This window comes from Abrus precatorius, unplaced genomic scaffold (genome assembly GCF_003935025.1).
Source record: "Abrus precatorius isolate BTA unplaced genomic scaffold, Abrus_2018 Scaffold1, whole genome shotgun sequence".
Taxonomy (NCBI): Eukaryota; Viridiplantae; Streptophyta; class Magnoliopsida; order Fabales; family Fabaceae; genus Abrus; species Abrus precatorius.
In genome coordinates, this window is record NW_020874291.1 from 6,544,179 (window position 1) to 6,561,284 (window position 17,106).

General features: G+C 33.7%; 1 protein-coding gene across 2 annotated transcripts; it reads right to left on the minus strand.

Moving 5' to 3' along the window:
* Positions 1 to 201: 201 nt before the first annotated feature.
* LOC113856258 (ribulose-1,5 bisphosphate carboxylase/oxygenase large subunit N-methyltransferase, chloroplastic) lies at positions 202 to 6,797 on the minus strand. Of its 2 annotated transcripts, none has more exons than XM_027488008.1 (12): positions 6,324 to 6,797; positions 5,200 to 5,363; positions 4,782 to 4,865; positions 4,583 to 4,640; positions 4,418 to 4,471; positions 3,924 to 3,995; positions 3,759 to 3,839; positions 3,303 to 3,475; positions 1,770 to 1,872; positions 1,568 to 1,699; positions 1,269 to 1,391; positions 202 to 663 (listed from the first exon to the last, which is right to left on the minus strand). In XM_027488008.1, the coding sequence occupies exons 1-12, from the start codon at positions 6,693 to 6,695 to the stop codon at positions 577 to 579; spliced, it is 1,503 nt and encodes a 500-aa protein (XP_027343809.1). In that variant the 5' UTR covers positions 6,696 to 6,797; the 3' UTR covers positions 202 to 576. The 2 variants fall into 2 exon arrangements, with proteins under 2 accessions (XP_027343809.1, XP_027343817.1); XM_027488016.1 differs by having other exon boundaries at positions 4,782 to 4,885; positions 5,731 to 6,381.
* Between the last annotated feature and the right edge of the window lie 10,309 nt (positions 6,798 to 17,106).

Genomic DNA, 17,106 nt, shown 5'->3' on the forward strand with positions numbered 1-17,106 from the left:
GCATTTTAACCAGTGAATCAGGTTGGGTAGAATAGAGTGTTTGTTTGATTCACATTTGAAGGGTCATAGATCCAAGTTTATTTCAATGTTATTGGATTGAATTCATGTTTAAAACACTTTCAATGTGTTTCGAAACGCTGATTTCTTTTCTTTCTACTAAACAATGTACAGTGCGGAGAGATAAACACAAAGTTTCTCTTACACAAGGCCCTACAATCTCTATCTCTTTCAACATGGCATTTTGACAAGAAAACTAACACAAAAAGATTCAAATATGATTTTTCATCTAAAAAATTTAAACATAACAAGAAAATAAGTTGTTTGGATCAACAAATACCTACGAAGTCTATGTTACAATCATTCCTTCCGTTTTGTATTCTTTTTCCTCTCTTTTTTCAGTATGGATTATAATATTTCCATCACTTAAAGACTGGACCTGTTTCCCTCAATTACATGTTACAAATAAGCCCCACCAGGTGTGAACTGAACAAAGTTCATCAAGCTGAAGGGTGGGATAAATTTTTCTATAACTGCCAAGGACAAACCAGGGCAGAAAATAATGCACCAGTGAATGCCTCATTGGAAAAGATTCCGAAAACCTTTGAAGATGTTTAGGGCTCTTAATTCACCAGCCCTCATATCCCTCAGTTTTCTTCTCAGTATCTGCCATCATTATTAAAAACCAGTCAGAATTAGTGATAAACAGATATTATATTGTGAGAGAGTTGCATGCCATCATTGGTGCGTGAAATTACAAAAGAAAGCATCAACCTAATTTGAAGGTTTATTATTTACTTTTCGACATTTTTTCATCATTTTCTTTTCTGGGACCAATGTTACATGGATCTCATGTGCCATTGAGCTCGGTCAAAAACTAAATTTTTAGAAATTTGGTTACCAATGTATAAACATACATGCTTGACAATATTCAAGTGCATGCACCAATCATAGTTATAACATATAACAAATGAATTGCTATTTTAGTGTCTTGTTTACTTTTGACTCCTTTCTTAATGTTTCTGTATCCATCCCTAACAATTACCACAACAAAAAGATAGTTGATGGAAATGGAATTACATTTGCCGATGGAATGCTTTTCATGTTTATTTGGAAAGTGAAGAAGTGACATTTGTACATGAAATAAACTATGTTAGGTTTGAGAAAAAAGTAGTTCAACAAATAAGCTATAACCAAGTTCAGTGTTTACTTCAAACAACCAGCAATGTTATGTAATGTAGAGATTAGGGGAAAAATGCTTATTAACTTACATATTGAGCACGGAATAATATTCTTCGCTCACTATTACACAAATCCACAGCTAGCTGTTTCAGAAACAGTCTTCTGTTGAGTTGTTTAGGAGAAGTCACATCCAAATCCAGTGATCCACTTGCCTGCCAGAAACATGCAAATTTCATTTAAGATAGTTCTGATTACCAATACAATCCAGATGAAAGAGAATTGCGAGGGATTAACTCATTAGAGACTAAGAATTAGATAAAGCACAGTGTTCAAAACTATGGATTAAAAAAAATAAAAATAAAACAAGACATATAAAGCATTTCCTTGCCTGTAAGAACTTGTTGTATTTTGATATACTGAATTCGCAGCTATCTAGTATGAATTGCAATGCTTGGTCCTCTATTTCAGGATATCTCAAATCCTTCATGGAGGTAGTTTTATTTGATGCTGCAGCAGCCATCTGTTAACAGAATCACTCATAGGGTCATACAACAGCCATAGAATAATTCACAAAGATTGCAAGTGCAGACCTCTTCAAATTTTCCTCCCATGCTTGAAGGACTAACAGCTAAATAAGCATAAGCCATTAATTCCAAGGGCCAACCAGTAATCTGTACAGGAAAACACTGAGATCTGATAAAAATATAACAAAGAAGTTAGTAACAAGTTCAATTACAAGTATACTTCAGAATCATATTTCAAAAGTATATTGTGTATGAATAATAATGTTTCTTGTCTGAAATTTAACTCTGTTGAATTTAGACACTAAGCCTAACTCAACCTCAACAGCTAGCTTGTAAGGAGAGGATTACTTTAACCTTTATAAGTTCTTATTAGTCATATACATAGTCAATGTCAGACTTCAACACACTCCCTTGCTCAAGATTAGACATCTAGAGCATGGAACTGTAGGACTGTTTTCTTTTTTTTATAATATAGCACTAGATAAGCCATGGGACCAAGTAAGTAGCACTGGGAAACCTGCAGGACCAAGTAAGTTGCACAGGGTAAACCACTGGGCCAGGTTAATTGCACTAGGAAAATTCATGGGGTTGATTTTATTTTATTTTTGTAGCCAAGGGTGGCCTAATATTGGATCTATTGGCTTTGATACCATATAGAGAAGAGAAGAAATATTCAAAACACCTCTTCTCTTTTCTATAAAATCTTCAATTAATCCAGAAAGATGGTAAGCAACAACTGGTGATGGTTGTTATGATAGTAGAAGCTCAATGTTTATCAATGGCAGATGACGGGTCAAGGCGGACAGCTAAAAAACTGCCATAAAATTATGGCCGGCTTATGGGGGAAGCATGGTGGCCGTAATAAAATAATACAATATATATATATATATATATATATATATATATATAGAGAGAGAGAGAGAGAGAGAGAGAGAGGAGAAGATGCAAACTGAGTGAGAAACAAAGCAGTGTTTGAAAAAGAAAAAACAGAGCACAGAAGAAGAAGCAAAATAGATGCAGAGAGTGTGACAAATGGAGCAGTGTATGAAGCAGAAAAACAGAGCACAATTAAGCAAAATGGAAAATAGATGCTGAATAACAGGGCTAAGAAGCTATATTGTAATAAAATTTCTGTTGAGATCCCACATCAATTACAGATATGGCCTAAGTAGACCATATAAAGGCTAAGATAATCTTGACCTTACAATCTATCTTATGGGGTTGACCTAGCCCAAGACCAAATCCAAGAATTTCAAAAAAGAAAATAATTGCACCAAAAAGTTGTGAGTAAATATGATTATTTTGAAGCATGGACACTTCTACACAGTACTTCACATGCTAAAAAGATGTGAATACAACTTTTATGATATTTTCAGCACCTTGAAAAATTGATATTTTGAAAATGCCTTGCAATGTCCTGAATGAAACTATCAATAAGTTGAAAAATGTTAATTGATACAACATTCGTAGTGAATGCTTCATATAACTTCCACTAAGGTATAAAATAGGAATGCTGCTGAAAATATTTTTACCAGAACAAAAGACAAGGAACTTCATCCTTATATATCTAGGTATAATTATGAAAATTTAGGTACTCACGCTGATAATCCATACTTTTTCAGCAATTCTAACTTCTCCTTATAGGAGCCATCAGTTTTTTTGAGTGACAGTGACAATTCAACTGAATCACTAGGATTAGCACCTTCTTTTGGAACAAATCCATACGATAACAGAAGCTCCCCATTAGATTTTTTTCCATAAGAAATAAACACCTGCATAATTTGATGCAGGCAATCAATTGCAATCTCAGGATTTAAATCAAATGACTGAGAAAACCTAAATGGTGAAGAATATCATCATCAAACACAGCTCTAATCAGACTAACATTTTATTCGTGAGGCACTAATGCAAATGGCAGAAACTTAATTGTTTTACTCATTCATATGCCATAATGCACTTTAGCAAAGAACAAGGGATATGTGTTTTATTTACTTGGCACTCACTTCTTTAAGTTAATCTAATTTAACAAATTCCAGTCTTTCAATTTATGTTTACCTGCTCACCTGGTTGATAAGGCCGATCTGTCATGAAGACAACTCCCTCTGATGTCTTATCATAATCCAAAAATGTCTCCACCTAGACCAGTGAAAACAAATCAGAGTTAAACTTCACATGGAAAAACTTTAGAGGAATCTAAATATTTTTTGCAAGATAACTTACATCACAACTATGATTCAACATATCAGCCCAGGGAACCAAAGCAACTTTTCCATCCATTGAGGGTAACCGAACCTGCATGGTACAAAGATCATGAATGATTGTTCTGGTAAACAACCATCTGTCTTAAAAATGAAACAACAAAATCAAAGTCTTGTTGAATTAATTGATCGAAAAGACAGAAAAATAAGAAAGCTGTCAGTTTTGTATAGAGCAAAAATATTGTCATAAATTATTAATTCTCCTTTCCTGTAGATTAGTTTTCAAATGCTGCAATTTTAGGAGCTATGGTTTTTCAGACCTGACGCATTATGGCATTTTTTTAGTTTTGGACCTCACCTCTTTCAAAATCAGCTCTATTATGACTCACAGGCCATAATCTGTGAATTGAATTATATAGGAAACATGGAAATTCTTAGTAGCTATACTTGAGTTGTACAGAAGAGGCAGACAATGGACTATAATTTGATTTCATTTCATCTACCAGGTTCACTCACCAAGCGAGAGAAAAGAATACCAAATGACCATTTGAAGGACTCTATGTTGAACACCTGTAAGTTATACAAATAACATAATCAGATCATAACCAGGTTATTGAAACAAAAGTCTATGGTTTTCTTGAACTATTAACTGTCATCCCTTGTTTAATGTAAGATAATTACCTCTTCGGGGAATAAATCAGGGTATTTGGAAAATATCCTTAGCCTTAAATCATTGTATCTGGAGAATAAAAGGGAAGTATTTATGAAAAGACACAGGATTATTCAATCAAGAAAGCACATTAGATTGATGCTTGAAGAAAAATGACAAACAACAAAATCCTCAAAAAATAAATAGAAGGTACAAACAACTGGTCCATACGTTCCAATAACATTATTAATCCTTTCAATTGCTCTCTCCCTAATCTGTGAAGCTTCCAAGTAGCGATCTAGTTCTGCTTGCGACCTGAAATGACATAAATGCCTCTCTTGTATAGACATAAGGAAGGGGAATGAAAACAAAAAGAAAAAGTAAAGTTTATATTTACTGAAATCAAAATGATACTTTTAGAAAGGCTTGTAATGTATAAATCTTAAATGCATGAAATGTTCCATTTTTGGATAGGCTGATGTTGGAGAAATTGTTGTAAAGTAGTCTCATCATGTCCATTTCTCCAATATGGTTGTAAAGTAGAATAGCATTTCAAACCCAATTTGTTTCCTCACTCTTCAGTATTCATTTTTCTCATCTTTCCTGAACAAGATCTCGAAAGATTTCATCAAAAGAACAACTCATTTACCAGTAAAGAAGTGAGTAAGGTTGACGAGGTAAGGCCGATATATAATTGCTCCATCTTGAAGATTCCATGAGGCTAGCTTCACTTATGAGGTAAGTTGCAATCAATGGCCAATCTGGCACTGAATTTTTCTTCAGTACTTTACCAGCCTCTGGGCAGCTCCACTCCTGACAACCAGAAGACACACCAAACAAAAGCATAAGCAAACAACTGATCCAAATTCATGTACTGAATCAACAAAGTATAACCACACATTTTCAGTAGAGATTTTAAAAAGCTTCCATTTCCTATATCAGTGAAAAACAACATTTCAGGGAACACCAGACGTAAAAATAACGAGCAACGCAATCAAGTTTGATGGTACTTCACAGAGTGTCAAATTTTAGTAAAAGCTGAACAAAGAGACACATTCTATTGACACCGACAATATAGTATTAACTACGACAAAACTAGATACAATAGCAAAAATGATATTGTACTCGAATAAAAATTGGACACAAAATATAAAACCGGTCAAGTGCCAAATTTAGTTACCAAGATGAAATTGATAGCCACATTGAAGGTCTGTAGCAGTTGGCTACCAATATCCAGCCAGTTTGTTTTGCATTTCCAGCTTTTGTAACTGAGTTTCACCGTTTTCAAAGCACATCAATAGTGGCTTTTTCAAAGTACAAGATTCCCAGTTCCTAGAAACTGAGTTTCCAAACGGTGAATGGTTCCAAAGAATCCAAACAAACCCAAAGAGCCTATTTGGAAAATAGTTGAAACAGAATTGTCACGCTTTTCAATGCACAAGAACCACATTAGCATCACGTTTTTCCGGGCAAAGTTTTATCAAAGAAGCAAAACTTGGTCATCAACACTGATACAAACAGGCTGGAAATATAACACTTGGACAGTTTTGATTTGAATATTGTATCTAAGTTTTGTCCACATAACTAAAGGTTATTCTGCTAATTTCCCAAGTATACCAATTCAAACGGAAACTTAAATAAACTAAAAATGGTGGTAATACCCACATAGTCACATACATAAACTAGACTACTAAAATTAATAATATATTTCAATTCCACTACTTTCTATTTACTTTGAATTAAAGTGAGGGAAAGGAAGAAGAAAGGGGTTACAGAATCTGCGGTTATGACAAGGGAGGGAGGCACAAAGAGGAGTTTCTCCCCTTTCCTTATATTCTTCAAAGCAACAAGTCCTCTCTCTCCCACATCCACTCTTTCTATGCCCATCTTCTGCGGTGGAAGGCCAGACTCAGACAGCCACCTCTGCAAAGCTGATGCATTCTCCAATGAGTCAATCTCACACCCCCAAGGAATCGTTTCCATAACTGAGCCTTGAGTGGCACCACTTGCAGACACTGAGCAGTGAATTTGGTGGCGCTTTCGTCGCATGGTTAGTTGAGGTTGACACACATGATGCGTTCTCTGGATCCTCGGGCTATAACATGGAACAAGAGTGCTGTTCATTATTCTTGATGCTTCAGCCATGTTTCTCTTTCAACACACACACCAACACAACCTTACCCTATCTGCTGAAACTTTAGAGCAACTTAGCTACGGAGGGATGGTGCTAAGTTACAGTTGCGCCACGTGTGGTCCCAATCCCAAGTTTGATTTAAGATTTCTTTAACGTATTTTAAATGTGTATTTTTCATAATAATGTACAAGAAATATAAAGAAAAAATCAAGTAAAGATGATAGGTCAAAGCAGAAGAGAGAGAAATTGATTGAAAATAAAATACTATAAATAATTTTTTTAATATACAAAAATTAAATATAAATATTTATTTTTTATTTTTTTAATAATTAACTACTAAAATAATTTTAAAATCAAATTATTTTTCTATTTGACTTTTTTTCGTCATTCCAAATTTAGTTTTGCATTTTAATGAGATAAACATATTTTTTATTTTTTAAATATTTTTGTATTATGACCAAATAAAATTTAAAAAGTAACGAGTTAAAATTTTATTTATATAATATATTAAATTTATTAAAAAATATTTTAAATTATTTGATATATATATATATATATATATATATATACATAAGAGAGATTTAAGAGAGAGAAGCTCTGAGAGAAAAACCTTCTTGTAAGCCTTCTTCTTCTTTGAGATCTTTCAATAAAATTTGCTGTTTCAAATTATTTTCCTCTCTTCTCCCTCTTAGCCGGTCCTGTTCGGACTACCGTCGCTCCGGCTTTCTTCTCTTCTCCCTCCACTAGATCTGTGTTGGTTATACCACCGTTCTAGTTTCTTTATGTTATAACTGTTTTAAATACTGCACTTTTAAATTTCTTTATGTTATAACTGTTTTACATACTGCACTTTTAAATTTCTGCATTTCATTTAGTAGTCCTGCTACTGCCTACTTTCCTTTCAGTCGTTTATTCTACCTTTAGTGGGTTATCTGGTATCAGAGCCAGATGGGGAAGTAGGAATATAACTGTTGATTGTCTGTAACTATGTTCTTCTGGATCTGGACTTTAAATTCCTTTATGAGATTTCTGTAACCATGGTTTATAGGCTGGACAGCTGACAGGCCCTTCGGGTGAGATCAGTAATGATCGTCCCTGTCTGTAACAACGCCACGAACTAATGGTACTGAAATATTGCTTTTGTACAGTTCTTTGTTTTTAGAAAATCCTTTACTGGAAGTACAGCAGTTCTTCGTTCTTTTGAATAGGGCTGTAGCAGTAAGTCCCGTATGGTTGAAAGGGCAGTAAGGCTAATTTGACGATGCTGTATTCAAAAGAAACAAAAGAACATAAGAAGCTGGTGGCTATAGTAAAAGAATTTTCAGAAAATTAAAAAATTAAAAAAAAAAAAAAAAAAAAAAAAAAAAAAAGTCCACAAATAACCAGATCTAATTGGATTAGTTATAAACAATTAACAGATGTATTGTTACGGAACCAAATGAGGGTTATGAGCCAGATGTTTTATATCATGTCTAGACTTCTACGCTCTTTCTCTAGCATTTCCTTTCGTTCTGGCTCCAGTTCCTCCTCCTCCTCTCCAACTAAAACCAATCCCTTTAATGACCAGGAGAATCATTCTCCTGAAATCACACCCAAACATAACCTCTTCGACGAAGAAGTTCGTTTTGAAGAGATCAATCAAAGTATGGATGACTGGACTATTCCAGTCATTCCTCAGGACACATTATATGTTCCTGAAGACCAACCCAAGAAAAACAGTTCTGATTATATTATCAAGACTGTTGAAAATAATATCCCTTTAGGGAAAGGTATAGGGAAAGAATTTCATCTCCTGTCTAAATCCTCTCTCAATGACCATAAAAGAAAGTACAAGTACCTTCACATAGGATGTGTTCAGGTAGCAATTAAACCTTTGATAGACATAGGCATAGATGCTGCTGTCTTAATTTGTCTCAGAGACATTCGTCATAATAAATTTGATGATTCTCTCATAGGAACAGTTGAAACCAGTCTCGGTCAAGGTCCGATTTATTTTAACTGTTTTCCCAACAAAACTGTGAGTCTTATGGATGAACACATCCTAGACTCCTTATTTCTTAATATTTGCTTTCATGGGTTAGACATGAAAGAGGGATCTATTCCCGCCGCTTTAATCTATAGGATTCAGTATAAGGTCATGAATTCTTGTGCCTCTAGAGTCCTTCTCAAACCTCAAAAAGGAGAAACTACTTTGTTTATCACTGATATGACAAAGGCTAATGTTTCTCTACCTAGAATTATTAAATGGGATGAGGTTACTCTTCCAGAAAAATGGGTGATGGATAAAGCCTCACCCAGTGTTCCTCGTCCTGCTCCTCAAATACAGGACATCTCACAGGACAATTCTGGAAAGGTTGAAATAACCTTTGATAGGAGAAACTCTTTCTCCTCTAGGATCGATGCTTATAGTAATCGATCTGATTTTGTCTCTGCTAGGAGATCTTTTTCTTCTAGATCTTATGTTAGACCTGATATCCCTAGGTCTGATAACCATGACCCATCGCTAAATCTTCAAGGTTTAGACACTTCTTCTAGGATTCCCAGAAATGTTTATCAGACTTCTGAAAAAGAAGACGAAAATCAGAGTATCCAATCTCCAACTTACTCTTCCCTTAATGAGTCTTATGATGTTATCTCATAAATTCATTATAGATAAGGAAACCCTTAGGAAAGATTTTTACTCTGAGGAATGGAAACCTCAAAGAGAGTGGTTCTTTCAAAATTATAGGGGAAAAGACAGGTCTGATATCCAAGAGAAATTCTATCAATTTCTCGAAAAAGTCAAACAAAATATTCCATTCTTTGATTGGTATCATGCTTATACCATTCGTAATAATATTAATTATCCCTGGCAAGAAGATGTTATTAGTACATCCTCTGCTAATGTCATAAACTGGCAAATCAAAGATGGACAAATAGTCCAAAGTGATTTACCGCCCATATCTCAATACCAATTGCCTAATTTGAAAGATAAAGGCGGTAACCCTGTTACTGCCACTCCTTTCAAGTCTAAAAGTGCTGATGAGTCTATCACTCCTCATGACATCCAAGGCCTTATGGAACAGGCCAATTATACCAATAAATACCTTCAGGTTTTAGGAGAGAAAATCTCTGTTAATCCTGTCAAAACAAAAATTGAAGAAACTGCTTCTTCATCCTCCCAACCACAACTAGAAAAACCCCTTTTTAAACCTTTTAAGATCAGCGCCAAAGCTAAGCAGAAAATCTTAGAACTTAGGCAAAAAGAGAAAACCAAAATAAATGAGGAAAACCAAAATGAGTTGCTTAGTAAAATTACTAGTCTCCTCACTACCATTCCAGACACTCCTCAACCTACTGAAGAATCTAGTGCTAAACCCAGAACTAGGTCTCTTGCCAAAACTATCAATGCCATCTCCAAGGCTGATTCAGAACATTGTTCTGAAACAGACTCCGTCTTAGCTATTAATCCTATCAATAATTGGAAAAATTCTTCCAAGCTTTATTATAATAGAGCTACTGCTCCTGATCTTATTTTAGAAGAAAAACAAGATTTTATTCAAAGTTTTAATTCTAATGATATTTATATTTGGAATATCGATGGATTATCTGAATATAATATCATTGCCAAACTTCAAAATATGTCGGTTGTCGCTATGGGCTATTTTACTAACCAAAATATGCCTGAAGACACCATTGTCTATATTCTTGTTGCTGGTTTTACTGGCCAACTCAAAGGTTGGTGGGATAATTATCTCACTGAAGCCGACAGAGATAACATTCTCTCTGCAGTCAAAATTGATGATAAAGGGAAAACCATTGTCAGTGACAATGAACGTCTCCCCGATGCTGTGTATACGTTATTATACACAATATCTCAACATTTCCTTGGTGATCCTTCTCTTTGGAGAGAGAGATCCGGTGAGTTACTGTCAAAACTCAAATGTAATTCCTTAGAACATTTCAAGTGGTATAAAGATACCTTTATGTCTAGGGTCCTTACTAGGGAAGATTGTAACCAAGCTTATTGGAAAGAAAAATATCTTGATGGTCTTCCTAAAGCCTTCGGAGATCTTATTAGGAGTAAACTCCGAAGTCGTTCTCCCACTGGAGAAATTAATTATGATAATTATGATTATGGTCAGCTTACTGCTATTATCATCCATAGCGGTATTAAAGCTTGCCAGAAAAATAAACTCCAAAAAGAGCTTGCCAAAGAAAAGGCCTTGAGCAAGAAAGAATTAGGTTCATTCTGCGAACAGTTTGGTCTTCCATCCTGCTCTCCCAAAAAGAAGAAACATGCCCCTAAGAAAGAGGCTGTAGAACCGTACAAAAAGCCCTATAAGCGCCGGTACAATAGAAAACCCAGTCCTAAGAAACAAGGGGATAATGTCATCCCCACCAATATTCCCAAAAAACCCAGAACAGGTATAACTTGTTACAATTGTGGTAAACCTGGCCATATTAGTAAGTATTGCAGGTTAAAGAAAAAGATTAGTAGTCTCAATTTAGAGCCTTCTTTAGAAGACCAAATCAACAACCTCCTGGCTGATACTTCTGATGAGGATTCTATAAAAGAATCCGAAGAAGAGGTCAACCAAATTCAAAATGATGACCAGGCCTCTTCTTCTGACAGTGATGAAACTCCAGAAATCAATGTTTTGACAAAAGAACAAGACCTTCTTTTTGAAGCTATAAGCTCTATTTCGGATCTTCAAGAAAGAAAAGAATTTTTAAACAAGTTTAAAGAAGTTTTAGAAAACAAAACTAAACCTAAAGAATATTTCACTTCAAACAAATTTGATATTACAAACATTTTCAAAAGATTAGAAAAGAATTCTAGTATTAAACCAACCACCATTCAAGATCTCCAGATTGAGATAAATAATCTCAAGAAAGAGATCAGAGAAATCAAAGAGCAACAACAAATTCATCAAATTATCCTTTCTCAATTAGATGATGATTCTGACATTGAGAAAGTTGAATTTCCTGAAAAAAATGATTCAGTGAAGGATGATTCTGATTATCCAGAAGAAACTTTTATGTGCTTGATCAACAAGGTCAAAATACAAAAATTTTATATTAATATCAGAATCGTTATTGATGATTTTGTTCTTGATACTTTGGCCCTTTTTGATACTGGTGCTGATTCGAATTGTATCTTAGAAGGTCTAATTCCTACAAAATATTTTGAAAAAACCTCTGAAAAACTCAGCACTGCTAGTGGTTCAAAGCTGAAAATTAATTACAAACTTTCTAAAGCCGTGATTGAAAATCAAGGGCTTAAGATTGAAACAAATTTTCTTCTTGTTAAAAATTTAAAAAATGAAGTTATTTTGGGAACACCGTTCATAAAGGCTCTTTTCCCTCTGCAAATTTCGAAAGATGGCATATCCACTCATTATTTAGGGAAACAAGTAACCTTCAAATTTTCTAATAAGCCTTTTACAAAAAATATTAATTCCATCCAGAACAAAATTAATCAAATCAATTTTTTAAAAGAAGAAGTTTCTTTTGCTAATATTGAAAAATATTTATGTAATTCTTCACTTCAGAAGAAGATCCAAGCCCTTTTAAACAAAATCCAAGCTTCTATATGTTCTGACCTACCCAGCGCATTCTGGAATAGGAAAAAACATATTGTCAGTCTCCCTTATGAATCGGGATTCAAAGATACCCAGATTCCCACTAAAGCCAGACCAATTCAAATGAATGAAGAACTTCTTCATTATTGTCAGAAAGAGATTACAGATCTCTTAGACAAAAACCTTATTAGAAAAAGTAAGAGTCCTTGGTCTTGCTCAGCATTTTATGTCAATAAACCCGCTGAGATTGAGAGAGGTACTCCCAGACTTGTCATCAATTACAAACCTCTCAATCAAGCCCTTCAATGGATTAGGCATCCTATCCCCAATAAGAAAGATCTTCTTAACAGACTCAATTCTGCTAAGATATTTTCGAAATTTGATATGAAATCTGGATTTTGGCAAATCCAAATTTGCGAAAGTGATAGGTACAAAACTGCCTTTACTGTTCCTTTTGGGCATTACGAATGGAATGTTATGCCCTTTGGCCTAAAAAACGCCCCTTCTGAATTTCAAAAAATCATGAATGACATTTTTAATCCTTATTCAAAATTTGTCATCGTTTATATTGACGATGTTTTAATTTTTTCTCAATCCATTGATCAGCATTTTAAACATATAAATGTTTTTATCAATGTTATTAAACAAAACGGTCTCGCCGTTTCAAAATCAAAAATTAGTCTTTTTCAAACTAATATCAGATTCCTTGGACATAATATTCACCAAGGTACTATTATTCCTATCAGCAGATCCATTGAATTTGCTGATAAATTTCCTGACAGGATTCTTGATAAAACCCAATTGCAAAGGTTTTTAGGTTGCCTCAATTATGTAGGAGATTTTATCCCCCACCTAAATAACATTATCAAGCCCTTACATGATAGGCTTAAAAAGAATCCTCCCTCTTGGACTGACGTCCACACTAATGTCGTTAAAGAAATCAAAACCAAAGTCAGGAAGATAAATTGCTTATATCTTCCCATCCCTCAAGCCTTCAAAATCGTTGAAACTGATGCTTCAGACATAGGTTATGGAGGCATTCTTAAACAAAAAATTGAGTCTCATGAGCATATCATTGCATATACTTCAAAACATTGGAATTCTGCACAACAGAATTATTCTACTGTAAAAAAGGAAGTTTTGGCAATTGTTTTATGCGTCTCAAAATTTCAATCTGATTTATTAAATCAAAAATTTTTAATTAGGGTAGACTGCAAGTCTGCCAAAGAAATTTTACAAAAGGATGTTAAAAATCTTGCCTCAAAACAAATCTTTGCGAGATGGCAAGCAATTTTAAGTGTTTTTGATTTTGATATAGAATATCTCAAAGGCACTTCAAACTCCCTTCCTGATTATCTTACCCGTGAATATTTACAGGATAAGTAAGATGCCTAGAAAGGCAGTTACCCCTTCTAGGGGAGGAACCACTAGAGGCGGCAAAGTCAGATTAGCTCTGACTTTAAACAAATCAAAATCACAATCTGCTTCGGCAGACCCAAATACCTCTTCTTCTGGGTCATCTACCCCCATTGAGTCATCGACTCAAAAAGCAATCCAAATTGTTGAGTCATCAACTCAGCAATCTGGAACTCCAAAAGAATCCTCTAAAAAGACTGATTCTGTTGTAAAAGCCACCAAACAAACCAAAGCAGACTATGCTCTCCCAATTAGTACGCTTTTAGCTGTCCAACAAGGAAGCTTGAATAGCCTACCAAATAAATCTTGGGCAGACATTGCCTCTGAAGAAGAAATGGAATTAGATTTAGCCAGCCTAAATACTATAATCCAGTCCTTCAACCAAACCCAGAAAACAATAACCAATAGACCAGAAGGGACCCTTGACCCTCAAAAAGGAAAACAAAAAACTTCAAGTCCAAGCCATTATATAGCCAAAGGAAAATTCTCCTCAGTTATACAAATGGAACCTGAATTTTGGGACAAAAACCCATACAAGGCAATTACCAAAGTTTTCCCACCAGGGTTTCATTTCAGGCCATATCAGGCTAATAAAACTAGACAGTTTTATGAGTTTATCTTAGTGGATTCAGATTCTGTTTCCATCAAACACTACAAAGACCACAAAGACCCATCAGTCACAACCCATTCGACAATCCAGATCCTGAAAGCCTTAACTCCAAAGGCTTTTGGAAAAAATTTAAATTCTTATAAAAAGTTTTCCCAACCATTTGATCCAGCAGGATACAATTATTGGGATTACATTGACGCTTGGACAAGAACTTTCTGGTTCCAAAATAAACTTAACCGACATTCTTGGTTAATATATTTTAAAAAGAATCAGAATTATGACTTTCCAAATTGGTTCCTCCAATGGTGGGATTATTTTGGGCCAATAGAAGAAATCCTTCCCACCCCTGTCAAGGAAGGATACAAAATCTACAAAGGTAGATATCTGCGAGAATCAAGAATTCCAGCAGATCTTAAATACTTCTCTGACTTTGCCCTGGCATGGGTATTCTCATGGCAATACAGATATGGTAAGACAGAGAATGAAGACACTCTCCCTCTATTGCATAGGTATTCCTTTGTAAAGTGGTGGAATCAATTCAATGCAGATCATGCCGGACCAGAAGGAGTTGCTGAATATTTTGGGAAAAATCCCAAATTATTAAATCTTGCTGACCCAGCAACATTTCAATTCCTTAATCAGAAATCCAAAATTGCAGCATTCTTATCAGGATGCGACACCAAAGAAAAAATGAAGAAAAATCTTCAAGATGTTCTCCTGTTATTGCAAAGCCAAGAAGAAGGAGAAACTTCTAACCAAGATGCCAATATTGAAGATAATCAGAATGAAGATGATTGTTTCGGTATTGATATCCAAGATCTTTAATAACCGGTACTATAGTGAATAGTTCCAGTCACCAACCGGAACTGTAGAAATAGTACTTTAAAAATTTCTATATAAGGAGGCCTCGTCTATATTGTGAGGTACCCTTTCATTTAGCAACATAAGAGAGATTTAAGAGAGAGAAGATCTCCCTACAGTAATGTACGTCTAAAAATTCTTACAATAAATTTAAACTTTTTATTTAACTTATATTTAACAAGTTATAATTTATTATTTTACTAGTCGTTAAATATAAGTTAAATAAAAAGTTTAAATTGGATGTAAAAATTTTTAGACTTACTGTAATATATATATATATATATATATATATATATGAAACTTGTTAAATTTTTTTAAGACAATTTTAACTCTACTTTCTACTACTACGTTCTTCCTTCAACGTATTTTAAAAGTATATTTAAATTATACATTTATATTAAAATATGTATATTTTTATAATAATGTACAAGAAATATGTAAAAAAAAAAAAAAAGTAAAGATGATAGTTCAAAGTAAAGGAGAGAGAAATTGATTAAAAATAAAATACTATAGATAATTCTTTTAGATAAGTAAGAACTAAATATAAATATTTAGACTTTATATATTATTTTAATGTTTTTTAGTAATTAATTATTAAAATAATTTAAAAATTAAATTATTTTTTAGAGACTTTTCTTTTATCATATGCAATTAGTTTTGCATTTTAGAAAGATGAAACTGATTTTTTATTTTTTAAACATTTTTGTACTTTAAGAAGGTAAAACTGAAAAAGTAATAAAACGTATTAAAATTTTAGATAAATTTGTCTATATAGCGTATAAAATTCATTAAAATAATATTTTAAATTATTTTGTATATATAAAATATGAAACTTGTTCAATTTTTTGAGACAACTTAGACTTTGTATTCTACTACTGCATTATTTCTCTCTCTCTCTTTCTCATGTATTGCTTATTGTTTCTTAATTGTTTCAATGTTTCACTCATCATTTTCTATGTCTCCTTTTCTAAATTCAAACTAATTTAAAATCATGTTGAAATGGGAAACTTGATCATGCTGAGCTTGTTAGCCTTTCACATTAATTTGGCAGTGACAAATAAAATTAGTATAATAAATTTATAATATTAAAGTTATAATAATATAACAAATATTTTTAATAAGGTTTTACTATTTTTAGTTTTTAGATGTAATTAAAAAGAAAATTATTTTTTTAATTATATTAAATTTTCATTATTTTTAAAAACTAAAAATAAATAAAAGGAAAACTATAATAGACACAGCTCACAATTAAATTCTTGTTACTTTTAAATGATAAAAAAAAAAAACCATAAATAATAGACATAACTCATACTTTAATACTATGTTTGAAAATTGTGTTTAAAAGGGAAAAAGAAGAAAAAAGAGGGATTAGGAAGACCTAATCATTATTTGTGTATCGGATAGGGCACTACTTGGTCCTACTCATAGAAAGAGGAAACCGAGTACCTATTCGGCCTACGAAGAACGGGTACCTCTCAAGCCACATTAATTATAAATTAATAAACAATTAAATTTATTTAGATAAAAAAACCAAGAATATTATCAGATTAATTATCAGGCTAAGAATAGGGTTGACCCACAAGGCCCGTTAGCCCATAATATCTCCTATAAAAGGAAAGTAAGAGGTACAGGTAAGTGGTTGACTTTTGAATATTGAACAGTATTTAGTACAGAGAACCGAGACCTGACTTCAGCATCAAAGTGCTTTTTGCACGTACCCTCCCCATGTCAGCAACATATGGAAGGACGTCATCCTACCCAGGCAGAGATTAGAAAATTAGTGTTTTCCTAACAGGACTATTTTGGCGCCCACCGTGGGGCACGATTTGCCTTGCTTTTTCAATCATCATGGTACTGACAAGAAGCCAACAGGAGGGACAAAATTATTAAGGAGGAACTTCTCGTCAACAGGAAGATGTGATACCTAACCAACTGATCCCTGAAGTTTTGGCTGAAAGGGGGGAGATGAAA